This window comes from Oncorhynchus clarkii, chromosome 3 (genome assembly GCF_045791955.1).
Source record: "Oncorhynchus clarkii lewisi isolate Uvic-CL-2024 chromosome 3, UVic_Ocla_1.0, whole genome shotgun sequence".
Classification (NCBI taxonomy): Eukaryota; Metazoa; Chordata; class Actinopteri; order Salmoniformes; family Salmonidae; genus Oncorhynchus; species Oncorhynchus clarkii.
In genome coordinates, this window is record NC_092149.1 from 56,999,629 (window position 1) to 57,026,071 (window position 26,443).

The window sequence follows — 26,443 nt, forward strand, 5'->3', positions numbered from 1 at the left end:
TCAGGACAAAGGATGCATGTTAGAACCAAGTATTAACAGGGCTTCTGTTGTAAAGTATGACTGTTCAAAACCTGGCAAGGTAAAAAAGAGTTTCCACAGGGGGGTGGAGAAGTGTACATATGAGTGTAATGGTTCACCAAACCCATGGTCCGGTACCTATTGTGGTTTTGGGGTTCAGTTTGGTACATCGGGAAAATGAAATGCCATTCACAATGTTCCTGTCTGTTGTGACAGGGTTGTTATGTTGGGCATCTCAAGTTGCCACTCTGATGCTACGTATGTAACCATGTGGCAGGTGGAGTGCCAGGTAGCCTAGTGGTTAGAGTGTTGGGCCAGTAACTGATAGATTGCTGGATCAATTCCCTGAGCTGACAAGGTAAAAAAAAATGATATATAATAATTATGCTGTTCTACCCCTGAACAAGGCTGATAACACACTGTTCCTAGGCAGTCATTGTAAATAAGAATTTCTTCATAACTAACTTGCCTAGTTAAGTAAATAAAAAAAAGGGTGGAAGTGTATCAGTTGTGAAGTTATAAATATCAGTTAGATGCGTTAATGTGATTTGTACTTTGAACTGCATAAAGTACAGCTATCATGCTTCCAAGTTAATAATAGATTGCATTTTTATAAATAATGTTTTGATGTTGCATTTAACTGCCGGAAATGCTGTTCTATAGTCTGTTTTCTTAGTAGGTGACGTCAGAGGTCACCATGTGGGAGAAGTGGGTGCTCAGGATGATAGATGAGTTTCCCACTAGTAATTACCATTTGGAGGGCCGTTCAAGTGGATTTTTCCCAGTCGTATGTGGTAAATTCCCACTTAGTTAGGAACGCACCATCATACTGACTCCTTGAGTGCCAGATGCGCAGTTGTGACTCTCATAAAGGGGGCATGTCTGTAGCACCGTACCTTTCCCACTCTGGGGTAATGTGATGGGCTGTCACTGTTAAGTAAGCGCAACACAGGGTGAATTGGCCAATTCATTGAAAACTTTGGCTTTGGCTTGTTTATATAGCTCGGTTAGCTGACAACGTCACTAACACAATGGGGCAGAAGTCCGTGAGTTGTTGTGACTTTGGGTGGCCAGATGGCGAGCAACAATGACAAGACTGCCATGTGGGGAATCGTGAGTGTCTAGTTTCAGCTAATTTAATTTGGTTCTTGATACCATGTCTTGTTTGAGGTGTTTTGACTGATTTCATGTCAATGCTAATATGGTTAGATGGCTAACCAACAAATGTAACAACAACAAGTGCTCATAGTGCACATTTATTTATATTTCAATAAACATTGAAGACTAAATATTGTTTACATGTTGTCAAGAATCTAAGTCAACCCCGTATGTTTTGCCCCATATTTGCGCATGTCTTGGTATTTGTTGCTAAACAACAAACTTGTCTATAGAGCGGGTATTAACTGTTTGCTGAAATGGGTGCTAGTGGGAAGGTTATAACGTGGCTCGAGCACTTTCACGAGGTGCTGAAACCCCCCATTCTCAACCACAATGAATGTCGCATATCCGTGTCTATAAACCAAAGACTACAAAATATAAACACAGCCTACCAATCGCTCTCTTTTTTTTTGGCCCGGTCAGAATCAGCTGGCAAGGAATGCTTGAATGCAGAGGGGAGAAGATGTTGTGTTGTTTTTTCTTTGCGTTTCCGTCTTGCTCCGGCTGCATAGGCTATTCTCATTGAGTGTGGCGACATACTGTTAACTTTTAATCCACAACTCTCTGTCCATCATCGTTGTAATCTACTGGGAAGCTAAAATGTTCCCAAATTGTAGATTTAAACGATGACGCAGGATCGGCCATCGAACCGTTCAGCATGAATATGTGTACTGTTCCACCCCTTGCTGTACAGTACCAGTTGCATATGGATGTCATCACTCTATTGTATAATACATGCAGTGTGATGAGGACCTGGAGAATGTTCCAAGTACCAACTGTATTAGATAAATTATTAATAATTTCAAAGTGTAAGCCTACTCTTATGTCTTAATCATTGTGTTTTAAGTGTTTTTCCATTTAATAATTCATCATAGACAATCTCATGAGTGATCCCATTTACATCTAGTTTTTTGGGGGCATGTCCTCACAGACCTTCCTTGCAGGAGGGTCCCCCGTAAGCAGACTGGGAGCAGTCACAGACATAGCCGCTGTTCTTCTCGATGCACCTCCCTCTGTTGTGGCAGAGACTGCTGGAGCCGCTGCAGTGGCCGGGGCAGCCTGCACTTACGCCCGGGGTCATCTTAGCCCGCTCCTCCAGGTTAAAGGTCATGCCGTTTATATTCAGAGTTCTGATGCAGCCCATGAAGCCCCTCTGCCTGGCCGCTGTTCCCCCTGGAGGAGGGACCACAGGTTATAATGACTTGATATGGCTTTTACAGTGTTATAACACATTTATAATTAGTATATCATGCATAATATTCCACAAAGTACTATCTGCTGTTCCTCCTAGAGGTGAGACTGCAGGATATAACTAGTTAATAATGCCTAATACAATGCTATAACAGATGTATAACTACTCTATATAATACAGTCCAGGAAACCCCTCTGCCTGGCTGCTGTTCTCCCTAGAGGAGGAGATGACATGTTATATACATTATAAAACATTTCTAACTAGTCTTTATACCTATGAAAGCACCCCACTGATTTACTGCAACCCTTGATTTAATCCCAGTAAGCATCTAAGACATCTCTGGAACTATTCATGTGTGAGAGGCCTCATTAAGACTAACTATATGCAAATATGGAAGAATATCTATAACGATGAAGTGTTGGGCTGACCTTTCAAGCCATTATGAGCAGAAGAAACAGTATAGCCCCCGAATGACAAATCAAGATTTATGACCAAATAAAGGTTTAATCTCAGGAAAAGCTCATTGGGAATTTCTTATAGGGAACCCATTCATGTGTGTAATGCCTTGGCATAACCAGAAAGTTACAGTGAAATAATGATAATGAATATGAAAAAGAATATCTAATAGCATTATAATTCATACCTTGACCTACTGTCAAATTTGAGGACACTGTAAATCCTGAGATAGAAACTGTACCGAGACAATACAGTATATCTCTGGTGGAACTTGAGGGGGAAAGGCTACAATTAAAGGCTGTCTAATGAAATAAAATATATTATAATTACTGAGGCCAAGGCCAGCCCTACCAACACACAACTGGTTGTTGAGACTGAGACTGAGAGCAGAACAGCCCCATCCACAAACAGCTGGCAGTTGAGATTGAGACTAAGGCTATGAGGACAAGCCAGTCCTACCCACAAACAGTTGGCTGTTGAGCCGGAGGCGGAGGTGTCCATCAGATGGAGCTTCCAGGAAGCGTAAGGGCAGCTGGTCCACCTGCAGAGAGGCCTCCTTCACATTGCGCTCTGCCCTCACATAGTGCCACTGCCTGTCATTCAGGGGCACATGGGACTTGACGGCAAGGACCACCCCCCCGTTTCCCACGTCAAAGGAGAACGTCACCACGGATGGAGCTGAGGGAGCAGAACAGGATGAGAATAGCTGACAGTCAGGTCACAGAGAACTCATCCTTCACATTTTGTACTTCCATTTTCCTGTCAACGGTTTCTCACATTTTCCCTTCAATAGAAGTACATCCGCACAATGAGTTCTGAGAATTTCCTTTCCCACCGCCTGCTACCCCTCCAACCCTCTTTTATGCTCTTTCTCTCTCCAAGCACATGGGTCATTTTCTGCATCTATTCAAAGCTAAGTTGACAGCTTGATGATAGCGCTGTAATTGTGCTTTATAATACATCTTATCATTTGGATTACACTATGAAGTTTATATCTGGATGGACAGCTTGGACAGCTTTTTGAAGCACATGTCATCCTATTTAACTACTGCTGTACACACCTTTTATACTAACATATTGTCCATAATGTCTATACACACCATTATATACGTAAAGTATATTTATATTACAGACTCAGACATTGCTCAACCAGATATTTCTTAATTTCTTTATTATTTTTGGGGGGATTTGTGTGTATTGTTTTGTATTCTTAGGTATTACTGCACTGTTGGAGCTAGAAACATAAGCATTTCGCTGCACCTGCGATAACATCTGCAAAATATGTGTACGCGACCAATAAAATTAGATTAGATTTGTGATTTTATGTCACATGTAGTGCTCTCATGAAATGAAGTGCAGATTATTTCTGCGCGTGTGTGTGTTTGTGCGTGCGTGTGTGGCCCACAAACTCACAGCTAAGCTCCACTCTGATGAAGTCCTTGAGGCCCAGGTCCTCCAGAAAGACTCCTGATGGGACGCTGGTCTTGAAGTAGAAGGAGATGTCAGCGCTGAGCTCTGCCTGGAGGGTTGGGAAGTGCAGGTAGGATGACTCCTGGTAGAAGGACGCCGCATTCCACACAGACACTAGAAAACAGGAAATACACATTTCTTCTTAGAGGAAAGTCCTGACTCACATAAGAAAGATACAGAGATGAGGATGAATATCTTGGGACTGAGTGGAGCGTTTGAACATACTCAATATTTCATCAGCATTTGCCGTGGAAAAACAAGGATGTTTAAAGGGACCATCTGTAAGATAAAAATGTAACAAAACAGAAGAGTTCACCTACTGTCACCATAACAACGCAGTGGGCCGATTCTGTAGAGTGCCTCAGAGCCTGTTCTGTTGGTGTCTCCAATCACGATCTCACTCACTGGTAAGTGCTCTTTGTAGGAGAGGACTCCTGTGTCATTAGCCCTACAATACAGAGAGGAGAGCATGGTCTCTGTGGAAGGAATCAAACAATGATGGAACCCTCGCCTACCCTGTCGTGACCCACTTAATCTCAATATTTGACAAAAGGGAATATACTGAATAGTGTACAAATGTGGAAATGTAAGATGAGACAAGAAATAGAAGATATGCACACAGATTCATAGCTAAATCATATTGATGGACAGGGCAGTAGATACACAGAGAGACATATTTGCATTGTTACCATGAGTCTGTATCGGCATCACAGTTGCAGAAGTAGTTCATGTCCATGCAGTTTTCCTCCAGGCTGCAGGAGCACTGCTGAACCCCCGGCAGGAAGCCTCCCCAGTAAGTCCGTCTCTCTCCACCCTGGTCCACCCACCAGGACAGGGGGCTGCCATCTGCACCAACCACAGTTATACAATTAGGTCCATATATAGAGTAGCATAATCTGTACAGCATCTGTTGGCATCCCATGGCATTGTGTCAATGAACCCTCAGTGATGCCAGTCAGACAGGCAGGGCTCATTTCCTGGAGCATCTGTAAGTGGCCCTGCTACAGCCATCCGTCAGACAATATGACTCTGAATTAGAGACACTCCAGGCCTGTAGGGAGCAGCCCCTTAGCTCTCCGACTCTACTCTTAAGACAGGAGAGTGGTGGGAGAGTGGGGACCGTATAATAGGAACATTACATTGAGAGTAATTTGATAAGTGTTGGCATGGGGGGGTTTGTAACAGCGGTACTGGTCAAGACACACTGACTGACATTGACAGTGTATGTTGTGGGATAACGGATTACAGTGTACCGAAGTATGTAATCCAATATTCTTCTGCCTTTGGTCATCATGTCAAATTGACATTGTTACTCAATTGAAACAAAGCAGAATAGACCGAATACAGAAATGGTTTAGGAATAACAAATTACATGGAAATAAGATGAGTATATACAGTTGAAGTCAGAAGTTTACATACACCTTAGCCAAATACATTTAAACTCAGTTTTTCACAATTCCTGACATTTAATCCTGGTAAAATTCCCTGTTTTAGGTCAGTTAGGATCACCAATTAATTTTAAGAATTTGAAATGTCAGAATAATAGTAGAGAGAATTATGTATTTCAGCTTTTATTTCTTTCATCACATTCCCAGTAGGTCAGAAGTTTACATACACTCAATTAGTATTTGCTAGCATTGCCTTTAAATTGTTTAACGTGGGTCAAACGTTTCGGGTAGCCTTCCACAAGCTTCCCACAATAAGTTGGGTGAATTTTGTCCCATTCCTCCTGACGTAACTGGTGTAACTGAGTCAGGTTTGTAGGCCTCCTTGCTCGCACACGCTTTTTCAGTTCTGCCCACAAATTTTCTATATGATTGAGGTCAGGGCTTTGTGATGGCCACTCCAATACCTTGACATTGTTGTCCTGAAGCCATTTTGCCACAACTTTGGAAATATGCTTGGGGTCATTGTCCATTTGGAAGACCCATTTGTGACCACGCTTTAACTTCCTGACTCATGTCTTGAGATGTTGTTTCAAAATATCCACATAATTTTCTTCCCTCATGATGCCATCTATTTTATGAAGTGCACCAGTCCCTCCTGCAGCAAAGCACCCCCACAACAGGATGCTGCCACCCCAGGGCTTCACAGTTGGCATGGTGTTCTTTGGCTTGCAAGCCTCCCCCTTTTTCCTCCAAACACAACAATGGTCATTATGGCCATATAGTTCTATATTTGTTTCATCAGACCAAAGGACATTTCTCCAAAAAGTATGATCTTTGTCCCCATGTGCAGTTGCTAACCATAGTCCGGCTTTTATGGTGGTTTTGGAGCAGTGGCTTCTTCCTTGCTGAGTGGCCTTTCAGGTTATGTCGATATAGGACTCATTTTACTGGGGATATAGATACTTTTGTACTTGTTTCCTCTAGCATCTTCACAAGGTCCTTTGCTGTTGTTCTGGGATTGATTTGTGCTTTTCGCACAAAAGTACGTTCATCTCTAGACAGAACGCTTCTCCTTCCTGAGTGGTATGACGGCTGCATGGTCCCATGGTGTTTATACTTGCGTACTACTGTTTGTACAGATGAATGTGGTACCTTCAGGCGTTTAGAAATTGTTCCCAAGGATGAACCAGATTTGTGGAGGTCTACAATTGTTTTTCTGTGGTCTTGGTTGATTTATTTTGATATTCCCATGATGTCAAGCAAAGAGGCATTGAGTTTGAAGGTAAAGCCATGAAATACATCCACACACCTCCAATTGACTCAAATGATATACATTTGCCTATTAGAAGCTTCTAAAGCCATGACATAATTTTCTGGAATTTTCCATGCTGTTTAAAAAGCACAGTCAACTTAGAGTATGTAAACTTCTGACCCACTGGAATTGTGATAAGTGAAATAATCTGTCTGTAAACAATTTTTGGAAAAATGACTTGTGTCATGCACAAAGTACATGTACTAACAAACTTGCCAAAACTATAGTTTGTTAACAAGACACTTATGGAGTGGTTGAAAAATGATTTTTAATGACTCCAACCTAAGTGTATGTAAACTTCCGACTTCAACTGTACTATAATTTATGAGTTTGGAGTGGTGGTAATTCTACACCATAGGATTTCCCCATATTCATGCATTGATGCTAAAATAAAGTTTGATATAGAAGGTAGCAGGTAGCCTATTGGTTAGAGGGTTGGGCCAGTAACCGGAAGGTTGCTGGATCGAATCCCTGAGCTAACAAGGTAAAAGTCTGTCGTTCTCACCCTGAACAAGGCAGTTAACCCACTGTTCCCTGGTAGGCTGTCATTGTAAATAAGAATTTGTTCCTAACTGCATTGCCTAGTAAAAGTTTGTTTAAAGTATATATAGCCTGATTTTAATATTTGCATCAAGATTCTTTCAAAAACGTTCAACCATCATGATGAATCGCAATAAATCAGTTGTTTGCTTTCCATTAGCGTCAGATATAGTTTGAGGATATAATGATGGTTTTGGGGAGTCTGGGATAAGAGCTAGGTTAATAATTCAACAATACACTTCCATAGATCAGCTTAACGGAAGTGGTGTCCGTGTATTGTTTTCCAGTTAAATCAAAGTAATCACGAGGAAATTGGTTTCCAAACGTGCTCAAACAAAGGGGAAGATCTGATTAAATCTATATTTCCATATAGGGATATGAGCTACCGTCTCAAGGAGTTAGGAATAACTTATTTATCAAGACTCTTCCAGAGAATAAATTACTTGGAATTTTCAAATGACAGGAGAGACAAGGTGATGCTTTCATCTAGATAAATGGTGAGAGTAAATGTTTCCTGTTACTCAAATATGATGTAATGTAAGATCTTCCTGTCATTATCGTGAAAAGGTGAGCAATATAAAGTTTCCCTTTTTCATGCAGATGAAACATGTACATATGAAGTAGAAGTTATCATGTTATGATAATCCGCTTTTTACAAATCCCTTCTTGTTTGCTTCAGTTCAACCTCTTTTAGTTTTGCACATTATGCAGCTTATATTTAGCATATGGATCTATTTCTGTCTCTGGCAAATGAAGTGTAGGCCTGGCCATAATGATAACCTTTCTGTAAAGCTTCTTATGATGTAGCATGAAAAAAAGCCATCTTTTATACAGCAGGATAGAAAGTGCATCATTAGCTAGGTTTCCATTCAATTGGCGACAGGTTTTCATGCAAATATTCAGGAATCTGCATAAACAAAATATGAACATTTCCCACCAGTGCTATGTTTCCACTAAACTGACTTTTTGAGGATAAAAACCAGTGTGTGACGACGTAGTCAAGACGAAATGTACATTTTCGCATAAGTGTTCATGTACTGAATAAAACCGAAAGTTCAATGCGTTTCCATTGCATTTTCAACTTTACCGACAGTTTGGTCACAAAAACTGATGTGTTAAATAGCAAATGTACTCTGGTCTTGGCACCTGCGCTCTAGCCAACAGCTCGCAGACACAGTGCGGGTAGGCTGTGAGGGTATGCTGGTCTATATGATGAGATTATTATGGATAATAGCGAGAATGTTTTTATTTGTCAAACGGTAGTCAAGCATCGATCATGATGTCACCAGAATAAGACCTGCAATATTGATCGGAAAGCAGCATCAAGCCCATCACCGTGCACTTTCACCACCCTGTGAAGTTTAATCACAACTTATTTTATCTGTAGCCTAATAAACTGAATGGTTTCCCGAGTCGTAGTGGGAGGACCACACACCATATCATCGCGTGACTCCTGATTTACTTCGATATGATGGTTATTATATCAATATTTGTGCATTAAAGGCGTTTCCACCACCATTTCCTGCTTATACATTTTACCGACACAAAAAGATCCCAACATGTTGAATGAACAAATGATCTGTCTGCATTTATAAAATTACACCGAATCTTCCTGTTTCCATTACAGCTGCCATTTAGTTTTTTGTACTATGATTTTACTTGCATAAAAAACTGGATGGAAACATGGTTACAGTGGTAATATAAGGAGCCTCTTTTGTTTGCAAGTCCAATTACAGTGAGCTGTGTTTTTAAATCTCTTCTTTTTTAGACAACAACGGTTTCCGAAGCATTCAAGTAAACAATGAAAGCAATTATGTTTTGTTTCATATCTACTGGGCCTGAAAATAAAAGTATTTTCTTCCTTTAATGATCTTGTTGTTTGGGCATAATAAAGTTGTTTATTGTCTGCGGTGACATTATATTCACCTCATAGAGATCTGACTACATACATTTTTCATAAATGATTAACCTATAGTTGGGTTCTCCCCAAGCGATGAGAAAACTGAGGGAATAAAGGGGTCTCACTGGCTAGATGAATTCTTCAACTCCCCATGCGACGGCACACAAACAATGTTCAATAGAATTTATACAGCTGGGAATAGACAAACTCAACAAGGACAAACAATGGCTATTAAATGGTTTGTGCTTCGATTGCCTGCTAAGTGAAATGTGAGAAATATCTGTAACTGAACTGTTTTGAGGAGATAAAGTTTTGGTCGTGTTGCAAGCCAATACGGGAAATGCTCACCCCAAGTGTTAAAGAGGCGGGACTTCCTGCAGCTGTATACTACTTCCTGTTGACACTGCTCTGACCCGGCCACGAGGGCCATCAGTTGTTCAGGTGAGGCGCTGTAGTTGAACTTCATAACGTAGGGCTTTTGGAGTGTAGAACCCTGGACCCTGACTGGATCTGTGCTGTTGTGGGTTACCACTGTCCACACCTTGTCCTCTACACACACAATATGGAGCAAATAAACAGGTTTTAGTTTAGTTTATTTTGACACTTTTAAAAACAGATGTAAAAAGGCACATGCATAAATAGAATAATTGAGGATGACAAGTCAGAAAGTCAGAGTCAGAATCTGAGAGCACAGTAGTGATTATACGTTAAGTTTCATTTCGAGGAGTGATTTGAATATGATGTATGATTATTCATGATCCTGTACCAAACTGGGAGGTATTTACATATCTGACAGTCCCCCTAATTACCAGTCAGTCTCTGTCATCCTCGCTAGAGTGCATTCTGATTTTACAGATATGAAACGGTCTAATGTGGCTGCTTCCCAAATAAAGGGATAAAGGGAAAATAAAAATGCATTTAATCCAGAATGTACCTATCTTAAATAAAGCCCATGAAGATCAATGAAATAGACTGAGATTGATCTGAATGATCATAATATTGTTGGATTATGATCAATGTCAATGCGATCTAAAGTATAATTCTGGCTGAAAATCTAGATTAGTCTGACAACAAGATCATAAAGGCCATCAGTCTAAATGTCTATGTGGGGTTGAGGGCCAGGATGGCAGCTCACCTGTCATGTTGCAAAAGACCTGTGTCGCCCCCAGAGGTCCACTGCCATCTGGATCAATGGAGAAGTAGCCTGAGGAGCTGCCAGTCAGCCTGTAGGCCTCACATGATGCCTCATAGATGGCTACAGAGGAATACACATGGGAGTAGAGAATGTAAATACAATTTGAGTAGGGTAAATGTAATAAAACATTGTCACAGGCTGTTACAAAAAGAAAAACACTTGCAAAAACAGTTGTATTATAGGGTTGTGTATATTTTGTATTTGTTTCCATTTAAAATGTGATGGTGACCTAACAATAACTATAGTGTCTCATATCTCATCAAACACCCTCGAAGTATGCAAAACAATCTATGGCTAAACCTTAAAACAACATATTAGATATGGAAATAGTGAGACTAGATTGTTTATTTACACAGTGAAACAGAATGGGAATAGTGGTCAACTGCATTGATTTTCAGCAACCTTAACATGTGTAAATATTTGTATGAACATAACAAGATTCAACAACTGAGACATAAACTGAACAAGTTCCACAGACATGTGACTAACATAAATGGAATAATGTGTCCCTGAAAAAGGGGGGTCAAAATCCAAAGTAACAGTCAGTATCTGGTGTGACCACCAGATGCATTAAGTACTGCAGTGCATCTCCTCCTCATGGACTGCACCAGATTTGCCAGTTCTTGCTGTGAGATGTTACCCCACTCTTCCACCAAGGCACCTGCAAGTTCCCGGACATTTCTGGGGGGAATGGCCCTAGTCCTCACCCTCCGATCCAACAGGTCCCAGACGTGCTCAATGAGATTGAGATCCGGGCTCTTCGCTGGCCATGGCGGAACACTGACATTCCTGTCTTGCAGGAAATCATGCACAGAACGAGCAGTATGGCTGGTGGCTGGTGGCATTGTCATGCTGGAGGGTCATGCCAGGATGAGCCTGCAGGAAGAGTACCACATGAGGGAGGAGGATGTCTTCCATGTAACGCACAGCCTTGAGATCACCTGCAATGACAACAAGCTCAGTCCGATGATGCTGTGACACACCGCCCCAGACCATGACGGACTCTCCACATCCAAATCGATCCCGCTCCAGAGTACAGGCCTCGGTGTAACGCTCATTCCTTCAACGATAAACGTGATTCCGACCATCACCCAAGGTGAGACAAAACCGCGACTCATCAGTGAAGAGCACTTTTTGCCAGACCTGTCTGGTCCAGCGACGTTGTTGCCGGTGATGTCTGGTGAGGACCTGCCTTACAACAGGCCTACAAGCCCTCAGTCCAGCCTCTCTCAGCCTATTGCGGACAGTCTGAGCACTGATGGAGGGAGAGGGCGTTCCTGGTGTAACTCGGACAGTTGTTGTTGCCATCCTGTACCTGTCCCGCAGGTGTGATGTTGGGATGTACCGATCCTGTGCAGGTGTTGCTCCACGTGGTCTGACACTGCGAGGACGATCAGATGTTTGTCCTGTCTCCCTGTAGCGCTGTCTTCGGCGTCTCACACTACGGACATTGCAATTTATTGCACTGGCCACATCTGCAGTCCTCATGCCTCCTTGCAGCATGCCTAAGGCACATTCACGCTGATGAGCAGAGACCCTGGGCATCTTTCTTTTGGTGTTTTTCAGAGTCAGTAGAAAGTCTTTCGTGTCCTAAGTTTTCATAACTTACCTTAATTGCCTAGCGTCTGTAAGCTGTTAGTGTCTTAACGACCGTTCCACAGGTGCATGTTCATTAATTGTTTATGGTTCATTGAACAAGCATGGGAAACAGTGTTTAAACCCTCTACAATGAAGATCTGTGAAGTTATTTGGATTTTTAGAAATTATCTCTGAAAGACAGGGTCCTGAAAAAGGACGTTTTTTATTTGCTGAGTAGTATACACTATATATACAAAAGTATGTGGACAACCCTTCAAATTAGTGGATTCGGCTATTTTAACCTTACTCGTTGCTGACAGGTGTAAAAAATCGAGCACACAACCATGCAATCTCCATAGACATAGATTGGCAGTAGAATAGCCTTACTGAAGAGCTCAGTGACTTTGATAGGATGCCAGCTTTCCAACAGGTCAGTTCGTAAAATGTCTGTCCTGCTAGAGCTACCCTAGTCAACTGTAAGTGCTGTTATTGTGTCTAGGAGCAACAATGTGAAGTGGTAGACCTCACAAGCTCACAAAACGGGACCACCGAGTGCTGAAGGGCGTAGCGGGTAAAAATCTTCTGTCCGCGGTTGCAACACTCACTACCCGAGTTCCAAGCTGCCTCTGGAAGCAACGTCAGCACAATAACTGTTCTTTGGGAGATTCAGGAAATGAGTTTCCAAGGCCGAGCAGCAGCACACAAGCCTAAGATCCCCATGCGCAATGCCAAGCGTTGGCTAGAGTTGTGTAAAGCTCACGCCATTGGACTCTGGAGCAATTGAAAAGCTTTCTCTGAAGTGATGAATCATGTTTCACCATCTGGCAGTCCGAGGGACGAATATAGATTTGGCGGATGCCAGGAGAACGCTACCAACCCCAATGCAGAGTGCCAATTGTAAAGTTTGGTGGAGGAGGATTAATGGTCTGGGGCTGTTTTTCATGGTTCGGGCTAGGCCCCTTAGTTCCAGTGAAGGGAAATCTTAAAGCTATAGCATACAATGACATTATAGATTACAATGACATTCAAGATTATTCTGTGCTTCCAACTTTGTGGCAACAGTTTGGGGAAGGCCCTTTCCTGCTTCAGCATGACAATGCCCCCAGTGCACAGAGCACTGACCTCAACTCATCAAACACTTTTGGGATGAATTGGAACACCGACTGCGAGCCAGGCCTAATCACCCAACATCACTAATGCTCTTGTAGATGAATAGAAGCAAGTCCCCGCAGCAATGTTCCAACATCTAGTGCAAAGCCTTCCCAGAAGAGTGGAGGCTGTTATTGCAGCAAAGGGGGGACCAAGTCCATATTAATGCCCATGATTTTGGAATAAGATGTTTGACAAGCAGGTGTCCACATACTTTTGGTCATCTAGTGTATTTACACAATAAAACACAATGGGTACAGAGGTCAGCCCAGTCATGTCCCATACAGCCGGAGAGCAGGCAGGACTCACAGTTGTGGCAGGTGGCTCCAGTGTATCCTGTTCCAGAGCAGTCACAGTAGAAGGTGTTCCAGGACTGGGAACACTGCCCTCCATGTTCACAGAAGTTGGGCAGACATCTGGAGAGACAGGGAAGATCAGACAGTGAGAAGGAAACCAAGTAACCTGGTACTAGAGAGGCAAAGTCATGGAGACAGCAATGCTAAAACAATGTGGTTGTTCCCACTTTCTGATTGAACTGAACTAGCTGGAGATAATGGTTTTGAGGACATTACAAAATATGCTTGACTGACGATGGCAGGTGTTTTAACATCTTCTTAACAACAAAACGACTGTAAGACTTAAAATTGTAATTATTCCTGACACAGTCTAATTTCACAGGGAGCCGTTTAAAGATGAGCATCTGCATACAAAACTCTCCAGTGACAATAGATTTAGCAAACAGAATATTGAGTTTAGATTTTCATAACAATTTTGTTATTGTTGATTTTTTGTGTGGGGCTCAAATTCAAGTAAAGCAGGTGTTTGTTCCGGCAGTTGTTTGTAAACATTCATGGCTATGGCAGGTGCAAGCAACCCAACCCCACTCTCCTCACCTCTCTCCCTCTCTACAATGACATTTTTGCAAATCGTCTGAGGTCTCTGTAAATGTTAACAATATGCAGAAAAAGTACCAGTGAAACTGGCTATGGAAAGACACTCTGATTAATAGTGCCTTCCTCATGCCTCTGTACCTTCTAAAATTACCTGCCTTTTAAGCTTGCATATATTATTTAATTCCGCTTAAATTGTGAAACCTGTCCCAGGGGAGCTCTGGTTTAGTGAGGGTTGTACATACAACACAGCTATTACAATACCCATTTACCTATTTAGCACTACAAAAGGAGTCAACTGTTCTCCGGATAATGTTCAGGTGATGGTTTAATTATTGCTGTGCTATTTTTATTCATGCACACAGAAAAAGGCTTTCGTGGACCATAAAATTATGCTGCTCAACTTGCAGAACTGTTCCTCCGCAATAAACCGGACAATAAAGTTTTAGTGGTCGGAGTGAATGGCAAGGAAAGCTCTTCAACAAAAGATACTATAATCTCTTCGAGTTTTTTTGTGTTATGTAATTAGTTCCCTCGCTGACAAAGAAATGAATTGCTTTTCTTTAAAATATGTCACACGCCAAAGTGCTGAGTTAGGTTGGGCATGTCCCTTAATGGCTTTATTGAACATTCCTAGGAACCCATGGCCCCCACCTCCACGGTGGCATGCGGAGGCCGCGGTCTTCCAGTCAACCTGCGCTGGCTGTTAGGGGACTGCCACCCTGAGCCTGGCAGGGTCCTGGAGGATGACAGCTGCTCATGAATGTTTTAAAGCTGGAGAATTGGTGATGGAGAGAGACAGAGGGAGGCCTAGCTTTGCTATGTTATACTATGAATATACAGGCAGTGTTGAGCAGGGGGAAGAATAAATCAACACTTTCTAAAAAGGCAAGACGATAGAAAGAACAACTCCCAGGGTATGTAGTAATCTTGTTTGATTGCAGTGATTTGCCCGTTACAGTGGAGGTTACGCAATTATAAGTAGATTGTCATTATATTGAAAAGGTTGAAGATGGGGAAGCCTTTTTTTATTGTGCTGATTATTGGAACCCCACAAGCATAAACACCGTGCTTAATCCTCACCACAGGAACGAAATACAAAGTCATTCAGAAATGGGTGCGGTTTAAATCACCAGTTCTCCAAAAACACTCCCATGTTGCAGATCCTGAAATAGTGTTTAGTCTAATTACAGTATAGCAATGCATGCAGACATCGGATTATTGGTATTGTGCTTTGACTAATGTATTGGGCGCTGGTTCTATACATAAAAATAGCAAAAGAATGTTCAAGATTTTAACACTAAGAAACAAGTTGCCTCTTTTGAGCTTTGCCACAATTATTTTTGCTTACTGTTTCTCATGCTAGGTTCCCAATTAAAATATGTTCGGTGAGGTGTCATAACATGAGACATTTTGCTCCCGACACTTTTGGAAACACCAAAGAAAAATAAGCTCTTCTCCTCATCATCACTTCTCAGGGGATCTTGTCTCTTAGGTTAACTGGTTCCTTGGTTTCATCCCAGTAAAAATTGTACAGTAGACTGTCAGTCTGGCAATCAGTCAATCGGCACTCTGACTCCAGTCACAGTTAATTAGTTACACAGTCGAAAGCAGAGTCCCAATCAGCTGCTTTTTCCATTGGGCAACATAGGAACCTACCACGTTTCTATAATTACTCAACCCTCCTCAGTAATTACTGTAGACCCTGTAAAGGCTGCTGACTTCAAAGGTCCCCTGCCTTAGAACGTGTGTTAATGTTAATTTGCTCACACTTCAGCTGTGAGAAAAGGATTTCACAAGCTTCAGGTCCAAAATAAACTGCAATGTTTTATAGCAGCGCCATAAAATCAAATGAGACAGCAATTATGTGCTTGCACAATCCAAACAGAGTTGCTGGAACATACTATATCAAACAAGGTCTGACAATAATCAAGTGTAAAGTTTTGTGCTAGTTGCATAAGCAAAAAAACAAAAGTCCCATGCATATGCTTTGAGTTGAAGGTTGTCACCTTGGCACATCATTTCAAAATTCTAATATTGTATACAGAAATTGTGATACCTGTCATGGATGCCACATGTGTCAAACTGCAGCTCCTTGTACTTTCCCAGCCGTCCTTGTTGCACCAGGTTCAGGTCCATGGGCTGGCTGTTGATGGAGATGAGACGCATGCACCCCTGGAACGCCAACGTGGGGTTCTCACAGCCTGGGTCAGCTGGGGACAAGGAGGGACAGCCTAATGGAACACACAGCAGAACGTAACAACGTTTACGTTTACGTAACAAAACGTCTGCCAAACCAGCTTCTATTGTAATAATGCAACGTATTCAGGCCGCTTGACTTTCCCCACATTTTGTTACGTCACAGACTTAAAACGGATTAAATAAATGAAATCTACACAAAATACCCTATAACCTATAAAAACAAAAATACCTTCTTTTAAAAGTTCCGAGCTTATGCCGCGACCGTTAGTGGTAGATGGTGGCATTCTGTCATCACAAGGGGGAGGTAGAACGCGGAACAATTGGTAGTCTAAACTGTGGCACAAATGTACTATCTTTTCGTAAATTAATGGAAGTGTTTTCAATCTGAGAGTCTCTCTTCTCTGGCACTAGAGTCCTGCATCAGGCAACAACAAAAACTGTCGGTGGTCCTGGAGTTAAGAGAGAACTTGGGTAAATACAATTGGGGAATTTCATTTGACATGTGGACTGACGATTTTCGAAAAATAGGCACGGTGGGCTTTTGGTTGGTCTCCCTCTAAAAACCTAAATAAATCTGGCTTTATTTACAAATGAGTAAGAATGTCTCACCCCATGTTCAAGTATGGCCTTTCCCCCTTTATTCAGATTACAACCGCTCTCTTCCGGTTATTTGAAAAAGAAATCATCTCCAAAATATTGTTATTTTTTAAACAAGCCAGAGAAAGTTGGTTGCAATTTCAGTTTAATCCACCAGAAAAGACAGAACAAATAATACAATAAATATTGTGGCTAAACTCAAATATACTATTTGATTAAAAAAACATTGTCAATTGGAACCTTTATCAAGTGGAAGGGGGGAAAAGTAGTGCAGGGCCGACAGACGTAACACGTCTGTCGGCCCTGCATTAAAGAACAGAATTGGTTAAAGAAAATTGTGATAAATAAAAATATATACCATTTTGCAAAATAGTTGGGAAGAGATTTTAGATGTACCGATTCCATGGCACATGGTTTATAAATTGACACGCAATTTTCCATTAATTATAACCTACTGCAGGCCACCTCTGGGTTTGACCTTCTGAATTAATGATTATATTGAAGATAGAAGCTGCCTCTTAATGAGTTCTGAGAGATGATCTGTTATCCAATGATTATTATTATTATTATTATTACTGAATGACAGAGCTGGTCTTGATAAATCAATCAGATTTTTATTTGGACATGTTAGGATTATGATTGTAAAATTAATCTGATTGTGATTGTAAAATGAATCAGCTGATGCATTGGTCCAGAGCCAGGAGGTATTGGCGGAGAGTCACGTCATTGGCAGAGAGTCAGGCGGCATTGGTGGAGAGTCAGGTGGAGAAAAACGAGTTGAAGAGGGCGAGGAATGAGATGGAGTCACAATCCATGCAAGCCACACCTGTGAGCTCTGGAACTCTACCTCCTGTTTGTGGACTCTTCAAACAACGTGCCATTGATGAAAATACCTGTCTATTTGTGAAAAAATCACCCTGATTAACTTCTTGGTGACAGGGGGGCAGTATTGAGTAGCTTGGATGAATAAGGTGCCCAGAGTAAACTGCCTGCTACTCTGTCCCAGATGCTAATATATACAGTGCCTTGCGAAAGTATTCGGCCCCCTTGAACTTTGCGACCTTTTGCCACATTTCAGGCTTCAAACATAAAGATATAAAACTGTATTTTTTTGTGAAGAATCAACAACAAGTGGGACACAATCATGAAGTGGAACGACATTTATTGGATATTTCAAACTTTTTTAACAAATCCAAAACTGAAAAATTGGGCGTGCAAAATTATTCAGCCCCTTTACTTTCAGTGCAGCAAACTCTCTCCGGAAGTTCAGTGAGGATCTCTGAATGATCCAATGTTGACCTAAATGACTAATGATGATAAATACAATCCACCTGTGTGTAATCAAGTCTCCGTATAAATGCACCTGCACTGTGATAGTCTCAGAGGTCCGTTAAAAGCGCAGAGAGCATCATGAAGAACAAGGAACACACCAGGCAGGTCCGAGATACTGTTGTGAAGAAGTTTAAAGCCGGATTTGGATACAAAAATATTTCCCAAGCTTTAAACATCCCAAGGAGCACTGTGCAAGCGATAATATTGAAATGGAAGGAGTATCAGACCACTGCAAATCTACCAAGACCTGGCCATCCCTCTAAACTTTCAGCTGATACAAGGAGAAGACTGATCAGAGATGCAGCCAAGAGGCCCATGATCACTCTGGATGAACTGCAGAGATCTACAGCTGAGGTGGGAGACTCTGTCCATAGGACAACAATCAGTCATATATTGCACAAATCTGGCCTTTATGGAAGAGTGGCAAGAAGAAAGCCATTTCTTAAAGATATCCATAAAAAGTGTCGTTTAAAGTTTGCCACAAGCCACCTGGGAGACACACCAAACATGTGGAAGAAGGTGCTCTGGTCAGATGAAACCAAAATTGAACTTTTTGGCAACAATGCAAAACGTTATGTTTGGCGTAAAAGCAACACAGCTCATCACACTGAACACACCATCCCCACTGTCAAACATGGTGGTGGCAGCATCATGGTTTGGGCCTGCTTTTCTTTAGCAGGGACAGGGAAGATGGTTAAAATTGATGGGAAGATGGATGGAGCCAAATACAGGACCATTCTGGAAGAAAACCTGTTGTAGTCTGCAAAAGACCTGAGACTGGGACGGAGATTTGTCTTCCAACAAGACAATGATCCAAAACATAAAGCAAAATCTACAATGGAATGGTTCAAAAATAAACATATCCAGGTGTTAGAATGGCCAAGTCAAAGTCCAGACCTGAATCCAATCGAGAATCTGTGGAAAGAACTGAAAACTGCTGTTCACAAATGCTCTCCATCCAACCTCACTGAGCTCAAGCTGTTTTGCAAGGAGGAATGGGAAAAAATGTCAGTCTCTCGATGTGCAAAACTGATAGAGACATACCCCAAGCGACTTACAGCTGTAATCGCAGCAAAAGGTGGCGCTACAAAGTATTAACTTAAGGGGGCTGAATAATTTTGCACGCCCAATTTTTCAGTTTTTGATTTGTTAAAAAAGTTTGAAATATCCAATAAATGTCGTTTCACTTCATGATTGTGTCCCACTTGTTGTTGATTCTTCACAAAAAAATACAGTTTTATATCTTTATGTTTGAAGCCTGAAATGTGGCAAAAGGTCGCACAGTTCAAGGGGGCCGAATACTTTCGCAAGGCACTGTACATAGTATTAGTAGTATTGGGTAGAAAACACTCTGAAGTTTCTAAAACTGTTTGAATGATGCCTGGGAGTATAACAGAACTCATATGGCAGGCGAAAACCTGAGACAATTCTGAGGTTTGTAGTTTCATTTAAGTGATTGTCTATGGGGACAGGTTGCACTTCCCAAGGCTTGCAGCAGATGTCAACAGTCTTTAGAAAGTTGTTTGAGGCTTCTATTGTGGAAGGGTGTCGAATAAGAGCTGTTTCAACAAGTGGACTAGGCTGAGGCCAATCAAATGTTTACTGCGCGGTCACCCAATTCCTTATTTTTGCTCTGTAATGAATATGCTATTGTTCGGTTGGAATATTATTGAAGATTTATTATAAAAAGACCCTAACGATTGATTGTAAACATCGTTTCACATGTTTCTACAAACTGTAATGGAACTATTTTGACTTTTCGTCTGTATTTTGCGCTCGCGCATTGTGCCTTTGGAATAGTGAACTAAACGCGCAAACAAAACGGAGGTATTTGGACATAAATATGGACGTAAACAAACATTTCTTGTGGAAGTGGGAGTCCTGGGAGTGCATTCCGACGAAGATCAGCAAAGGTAAGTGAAGATTTATATGGCTATTTATGACTTTTGTTGACTCCACAATTTGGCGGGTAACTGTATGGCTTGCTTTTGTGGCTGAAGGCTGTTCTCAGATTATTGAATATTGTGCTTTTGCCGTAAAGCATTTTTTAAATCTGATACAGTGGTTGCATTAAGAACAAGTTTATCTTTAATTCTATGTAAAACCTGTATCTTTCATCAAAGTTTGTGATGAGTATTTCTGTTATTTGATGTGTTTTGTAGGCATTTCTGAACATGGCGCCAATGTAAACTGAGGTTTTTGGATATAAATATGAACTTGATCGAACAAAACATACATGTATTGTGTAATATTGAGTCCTGGGAGTGTCATCTGATGAAGATCGTCAAAGGTTAGTGATCTATATTTCTGCTTTTTGTGACACCTCTCTTTGGTTGGAAAATGGCTGAATGCTTTCTGTGACTAGTTGCTGACCTAACAATGATATGTTCTGCTTTCGCCGAAAAGCCTTTTTGAAATCGGACACTGTGTTTGGATTAACGAGAAGTGTATCTTTAAAATGGTGTAAAATACTTGTGTGGTTGAGGAATTTTAATTATGATATTTCTGCTGTTTTGAATTTGTCGCCCTGCAATTTCATTGGCTGTTGGCGAGGTGGGACACCAGAGAGGTTAACTCTTTAGTCATATCACAGTTCACATATTTGCTTATGGTTTTGACTACACCTGTTAAAATTATATGAGCAAAAAATATTCCATTTAAGATCATATTGTCTCACCCCATGTTCAAGAATGGCCTTTTTACCATTATTTAGATTACAACCGCTCACTTTCAGGTATTTGAAAACAAAATCATCTCGAAAATATCGCTGATCTATCGGTAGTCTAAACTGTAAATTGTTTTCAATCTGTTAGTCTTTAATAAATAAATGTTTTGACGGTTTTGACCAAGTTAATCTGCTCATGTTGTGTGTGTTCAATAATTTGTGACATTGTGGTTACAATAAATAATGTAAACAAAATAAATCCTATTCATATTGAATAATCAGATGCGTGTTGCACTTTAAACATTTGGATAATAAAGCACATTTAATTGGTTGATTTTAATACTTCTGACAGCCAAAATTCTAACTCCACCTATAACTTTTGGACATTTAAACATTCCCAGAAGGCATGGATTATTATAACCTACTTGCAGGCCTAAAACCTATGGGTCCAATAACGTTTCCATGATTGGCTATTAGCAGGACGACAGACTCTTCAACCTTTACAAAAGGATGGCATGGCTAGGTGTGAAAAAAAATCCCCCCAACTTGAAATGTATTAAGTACTCTAAAGTTTTACATTTCTAACTCCAAACCTCATTCAACCGCAAAATGTCGGATAAAGCATATACTGTACAGTATTACTTCATCGAAATCTTTATGTTTTCGTTAATAAAAATTATGATTAAAAAAACTCTTTCAAAATGCAGACGTTAATTTCAACTATCAGCAGGACAATAGACTCTTGCCGAGTTTAGGGACTTTACATATATTAAAGGTCAAATGCATTCATGAATTAAATCGCTTTAGCCGACATGTTGCGGTTCATCTGATGAAGGTGAATTCGGAGGGCAGAAATTATTAAATACTAAAGCATTAGACCTATCACTAAAGGTGTCAGTCATACAAAAGTTATAATTAAATCCGTACTGATTTTCTATCAAATTAGTAAGAATGTCTCACCCCATGTTCAAGAATGGCCTTTGTACTTTTATTCAGATTACAACTGCTCACTTTCGACTATTTGAAAATGAAATAATACAATAAATATTGTAGTTAAACTCAAATATACCAATTGATTTAAAAAACATAATTTTTCAAAAAAAAGAAGAAAAAAAAAAAAAAAAATCACAATTCCTGACATTTAATCCTGGAAAAAATTCCCTGTCTTTGGTCAGTTAGGATCACCATTTTAGTATTTGGTAGTATTGCTTTAAATTGTTTAACGTGGGTCAAACTTTTCGGGTAGGCTTCCCCAAGCTTCCCACAATAAGTTGGGTGAATTTTGGCCCATTCCTCCTGACTGAGCTGGTGTAACTGAGTCAGGTTTGTAGGCCTCCTTGCTCGCACAGGCTTTTTCAGTTCTGCCCACAAATTGTCTATGGGATTGAGGTCAGGGCTTTGTAATGGCCACTCCAATACCTTGACTTTTTGCCACAACTTTGGAAGTATGCTTGGGGTCATTGTCCATTTGGAAGACCTATTTGCGACCAAGCTTTAACTTCCTCCTGACTGATGTCTTCAGATGTTGCTTCAATATATCCACATCATTTACCTTCCTCATGAAGCAATCTATTTTGTGAAGTGCACCAGTCCCTCCTGCAGCAAAACACCCAAATCTTTTGATTTTTCCATGATGTCAAGCAAAGAGGCACTGAGTTTGAAGGTAGGCCTTGAATTACAGCCACAGGTACACCTCCAATTGACTCAAATTATGTCAATTAGCCTATCAGAAGTTTCTAAAGCCATGACATCATTTTCTGGAATTTTCCAAGCTCTTTAAAGGCACAGTCAACTTAGAGTATGTAAACTTCTGGCCCACTGGAATTGTGATACGGTGAGTTATAAGTGAAATAATCTGTCTGTAAACAACTGTTGGATAAATTGCTTGTGTCATGCACAAAGTAGATGTCCTAACCGACTTGCCAAAACTATAGTTTGTTAACAAGACATTTGAGTAGTGGTTGAAAAACTAGATTTAATGACTCCAACCTAAGTGAATGTAAACTTCCAACTTCAACTGTATATAAAATGTGTAACAGAGCCTTTCCATAAGTCCACTCCAGTTTCTTCAACTTTCTTCTGACTGTGATTAGAGCGATGTTGATGTTGTGCTGTGATGCCAGCAGATTCCAGATTGCCTTTGCCGATCGCTCATCATCTTCAACCATCAGTTAGTTGATGGCTTGAATAGTCTTGTTGGAAATTGAATACAATGTAAAAAATGTGCAGCATACAGTAAAGACCAGCAGTCAATTTATTTAAGCATTATTTTCAGCATTATTAGGCCAACTTTACAGTATTGTAGCCTACTGTACCTGTTCCTTTTCCTGGGCTGTCGCGTTCGGCGTAACACAGGCGAATAGCACTGTCCATGACCATATTCCCCAAGTCCAACAGCATTTTACCGACATGTTTAATTATTCAAGGCTCCTTTCTCTTCTCTGTGCTGGAGTTCTTTTAAGAATACAAAAGAAGTCATCCACCCTTGATGGGCTATCAGCAAGACAATAGACTCTTACCGGGTCCACCAAATGCATTGTTTTCTAACCACATCTGGATGGAACCATAACGAATTACTATACGAATAAATATCACTGAATTACAGAAATATTCCAATAAAGTAGGCTAATGAAGGCAACAAATAGTTGCTTACTGGAACACCCAAAGTCATCCAAATTGTTATAATAGGATTTGGTGGAGAATGACGCGTTGAAGAGGTCGAGGAACGAAATGGAGTCACAATCCATGCCAGGCACACCTGTGAGCTCTGGAACTCCACCTCTGACAGGCAGAGTCAACATATGTGGCGGGTTCGTCAGGTCGTCGGTTCACTCTGACATTTCCATTCCTCTTCTGACAACAAAACTTGACGAACTGCTCACCAGGCACGGCGAGGTCCGTCCGGACTGTTCTGCTATTCCCAGGATGTGTGGCCGAAGAGAGATAACACGGGTTGACACAGAATACCATTTGGGATGGATACCAAGGCAAATGTGGCTTACCAGTGAACCTCCGGGTGTTCATCATTAATACTGACTTTCAGAGGTTTCTGTCTATGACTGATGCAACCCGAAAAAGCATTAAAGTCAGAGTTAATGAGTACTTCAGGTCATCGAGAAAGTCTGGACATGGCCTGCTCTCCCTTATGTAAGTAATTAGGCACATTACCATGTTTACTATGTAATGTAGGGTATGTTTACTAGTCAGACTGCACAGTGGCCTAATAAACATACGCATTTTGAAATAGTAAAAAAAACAAAAAACGAATACAATAACGTATTTCTATCACCGCAGATTCTGTGTTTTTGGTTGATGGCCAATATTAAACACAGTCAAATGCATTTGTGAATTCAATCCTTTCTCTTCTATGTGCTGGAGTTCATTTAAGAATAGAGTAGGCTAATGAAGGCAACAAATTGTTGCTTTACTGAAACTCCCAATGTCATCCAATTGTTATAATAGGATTTGAAGCAATAGCCTACTTGAATGTGGTCAACTACTTCAGCACTGTTTCGCGCTGCTCTGAGACAAGCAAGACTACTTAATAAAACAGTTTAAAAAAAAATCTAATTCAATAATATATTTGTAGCACTGTAGATGCTGCGGTCAGTCAGAGTTGAGTCCTATTCTAAAGTGTAGCCCAAAGGCCAAAATGGGCAAACCTTGCAATGTATTCGATGCTTAAGTACTCTAAAACCAGATTTGCCCCGCCAAAAATGTATCAACCCCTACAAATATATTAATTTATTATTAACCCTGCATTATAATTGTACAAAATCCCCTTAGATATTAATTTAGAATCCTCTAAATGTAATTAGATCTACTACTGTACAAGGACATTTTATTGATTTGCCAGTATTTTCGTTTAGAGATTCCGGTAAACTCGTTGATGTTTCCTTTTATGTGTCCTACCAATTATTATTGGATTATTCACCATGGCAACCAATAACATTTATTTATTAGTTAGGATGGCTTTTGTGGAGATCAGACTGTCATTCATTTGATATTTGTGCATTTTTGACCAAATGTAAGTCAGAACAAATACTTATTTCACTTTTATAATATTCCTGTTGCTATTGTTAGATGTAAACACAACAAATGTGTATGTAGAGGGGTAGCTTTCTTCACGAGTTCTCTTACCATTTTGTACAATTGTGTGATCAGTCTACCAGTTGGTGTAACTGTAATGTTAATTCTCTTGAGAGGAATTATGGTGTGTTATTTTTGACTATTCTCATTGTCCTGTTGGTTTTGTCAGACGGCACAGTAGCCTAATAAACATATGCATTTTGAAATAGTTGTATGTTTTAAATCTAATTCAAAACCACGGTAGATGCTGTGTTTTTGGTTGATGCCCAAAATTAAAAAGAGTCAAAAGCATTTTTGAATTCAATCGCTTTATTGTTGAATTATTTAAGGCTCCTTTCTCTTCTCTGTGCTGGAGTTATTTTAAGAATAAAGTAGGCTAATGAAGGCAACAAATTGTTGCTTACTGAAACTCCCAAAGTCATCCAATTGTTATAATAGGATTTGAAGCAATAGCCTACCCGCGTGTGGTAAACTATGCCAGCACAGTTTCACGCTGCTCTGAGAAAAGCATGGGGACTGGTCTTGATAAATCAATTAGACTTTATTTTCACTGAATCTCCATTTGGGTATTGGTTAGCCTACAATTATGGTGTGGAAATGTTAGGATTATTTTGCTCTTCACTTTGTACAGCGTCTGTCACGACTTCCGCCGAAGTCGGCTCCTCTCCTTGTTCAGGCGGCGTTCGGTGGTTGACGTCACCGGCTTTCTAGCCATCGCCGCTCCAGTTTTCATTTATCCATTTGTTTTGTCTTGTTCCCTTGACTCGCTATACTGGTCTGCGTTTATTTCCGTGTTTTATTTCACGAGGTATGTTTATTTGTTTGTACATATTATTGTGACTGTTTGCGAGTTTTCACTTTTGCCAATTGGCTGGAGGTTCCGACGCAGTGGCGTCCAGCTGTTGGTTTATCCTGCCTGAATAAAGTGTGCGCCTGTTCACAACTCTCTGTTCTCCTGCACCTGACTCCGCTCCCAGTACGCAAATCATTGACAGCGCCATATTTTACTAACGAAAACTCTGAGGGTTTAGTTTTTAGTTTTCCTTGGAATTAGAAACACCATATTATTAATCAAATTAATTAAGTTACATTTCTTAAAATCAATCCCATATACTATGATCTTACAAAAAAGGTTTAAAATTCTCTCATGCAGCCAATATTGAAAACAGTCAAATGCTTCTCAATGATGACCTCTGGTGGTCAAACTAGGACTAACTAGCATTAATGGCAACAATGGCTGACACTTAAATAACATGCCATAGAATCCTGCGGCAGCCCGCAAGCTATGCTGCAGTATGATGCAACTTCTAAA

At 40.6% G+C, this 26,443-nt stretch overlaps 1 protein-coding gene across 1 annotated transcript in view; it reads right to left on the reverse strand.

Moving 5' to 3' along the window:
* The window catches only part of LOC139399554 (contactin-associated protein-like 5), a 94,528-nt gene that overhangs the window by 10,264 nt on the left and 57,821 nt on the right, over window positions 1-26,443 (reverse strand). The window contains exons 9-17 of the mRNA XM_071144927.1: window positions 16,306-16,480; window positions 13,666-13,772; window positions 10,570-10,689; window positions 9,783-9,983; window positions 4,984-5,140; window positions 4,615-4,742; window positions 4,238-4,408; window positions 3,284-3,502; window positions 2,110-2,349 (exon numbers count right to left, since the gene is read on the reverse strand). Coding sequence (XP_071001028.1) covers window positions 2,110-2,349; window positions 3,284-3,502; window positions 4,238-4,408; window positions 4,615-4,742; window positions 4,984-5,140; window positions 9,783-9,983; window positions 10,570-10,689; window positions 13,666-13,772; window positions 16,306-16,480 — 1,518 coding nt within the window. The remainder of the gene's footprint in view (window positions 1-2,109; window positions 2,350-3,283; window positions 3,503-4,237; window positions 4,409-4,614; window positions 4,743-4,983; window positions 5,141-9,782; window positions 9,984-10,569; window positions 10,690-13,665; window positions 13,773-16,305; window positions 16,481-26,443) is intronic.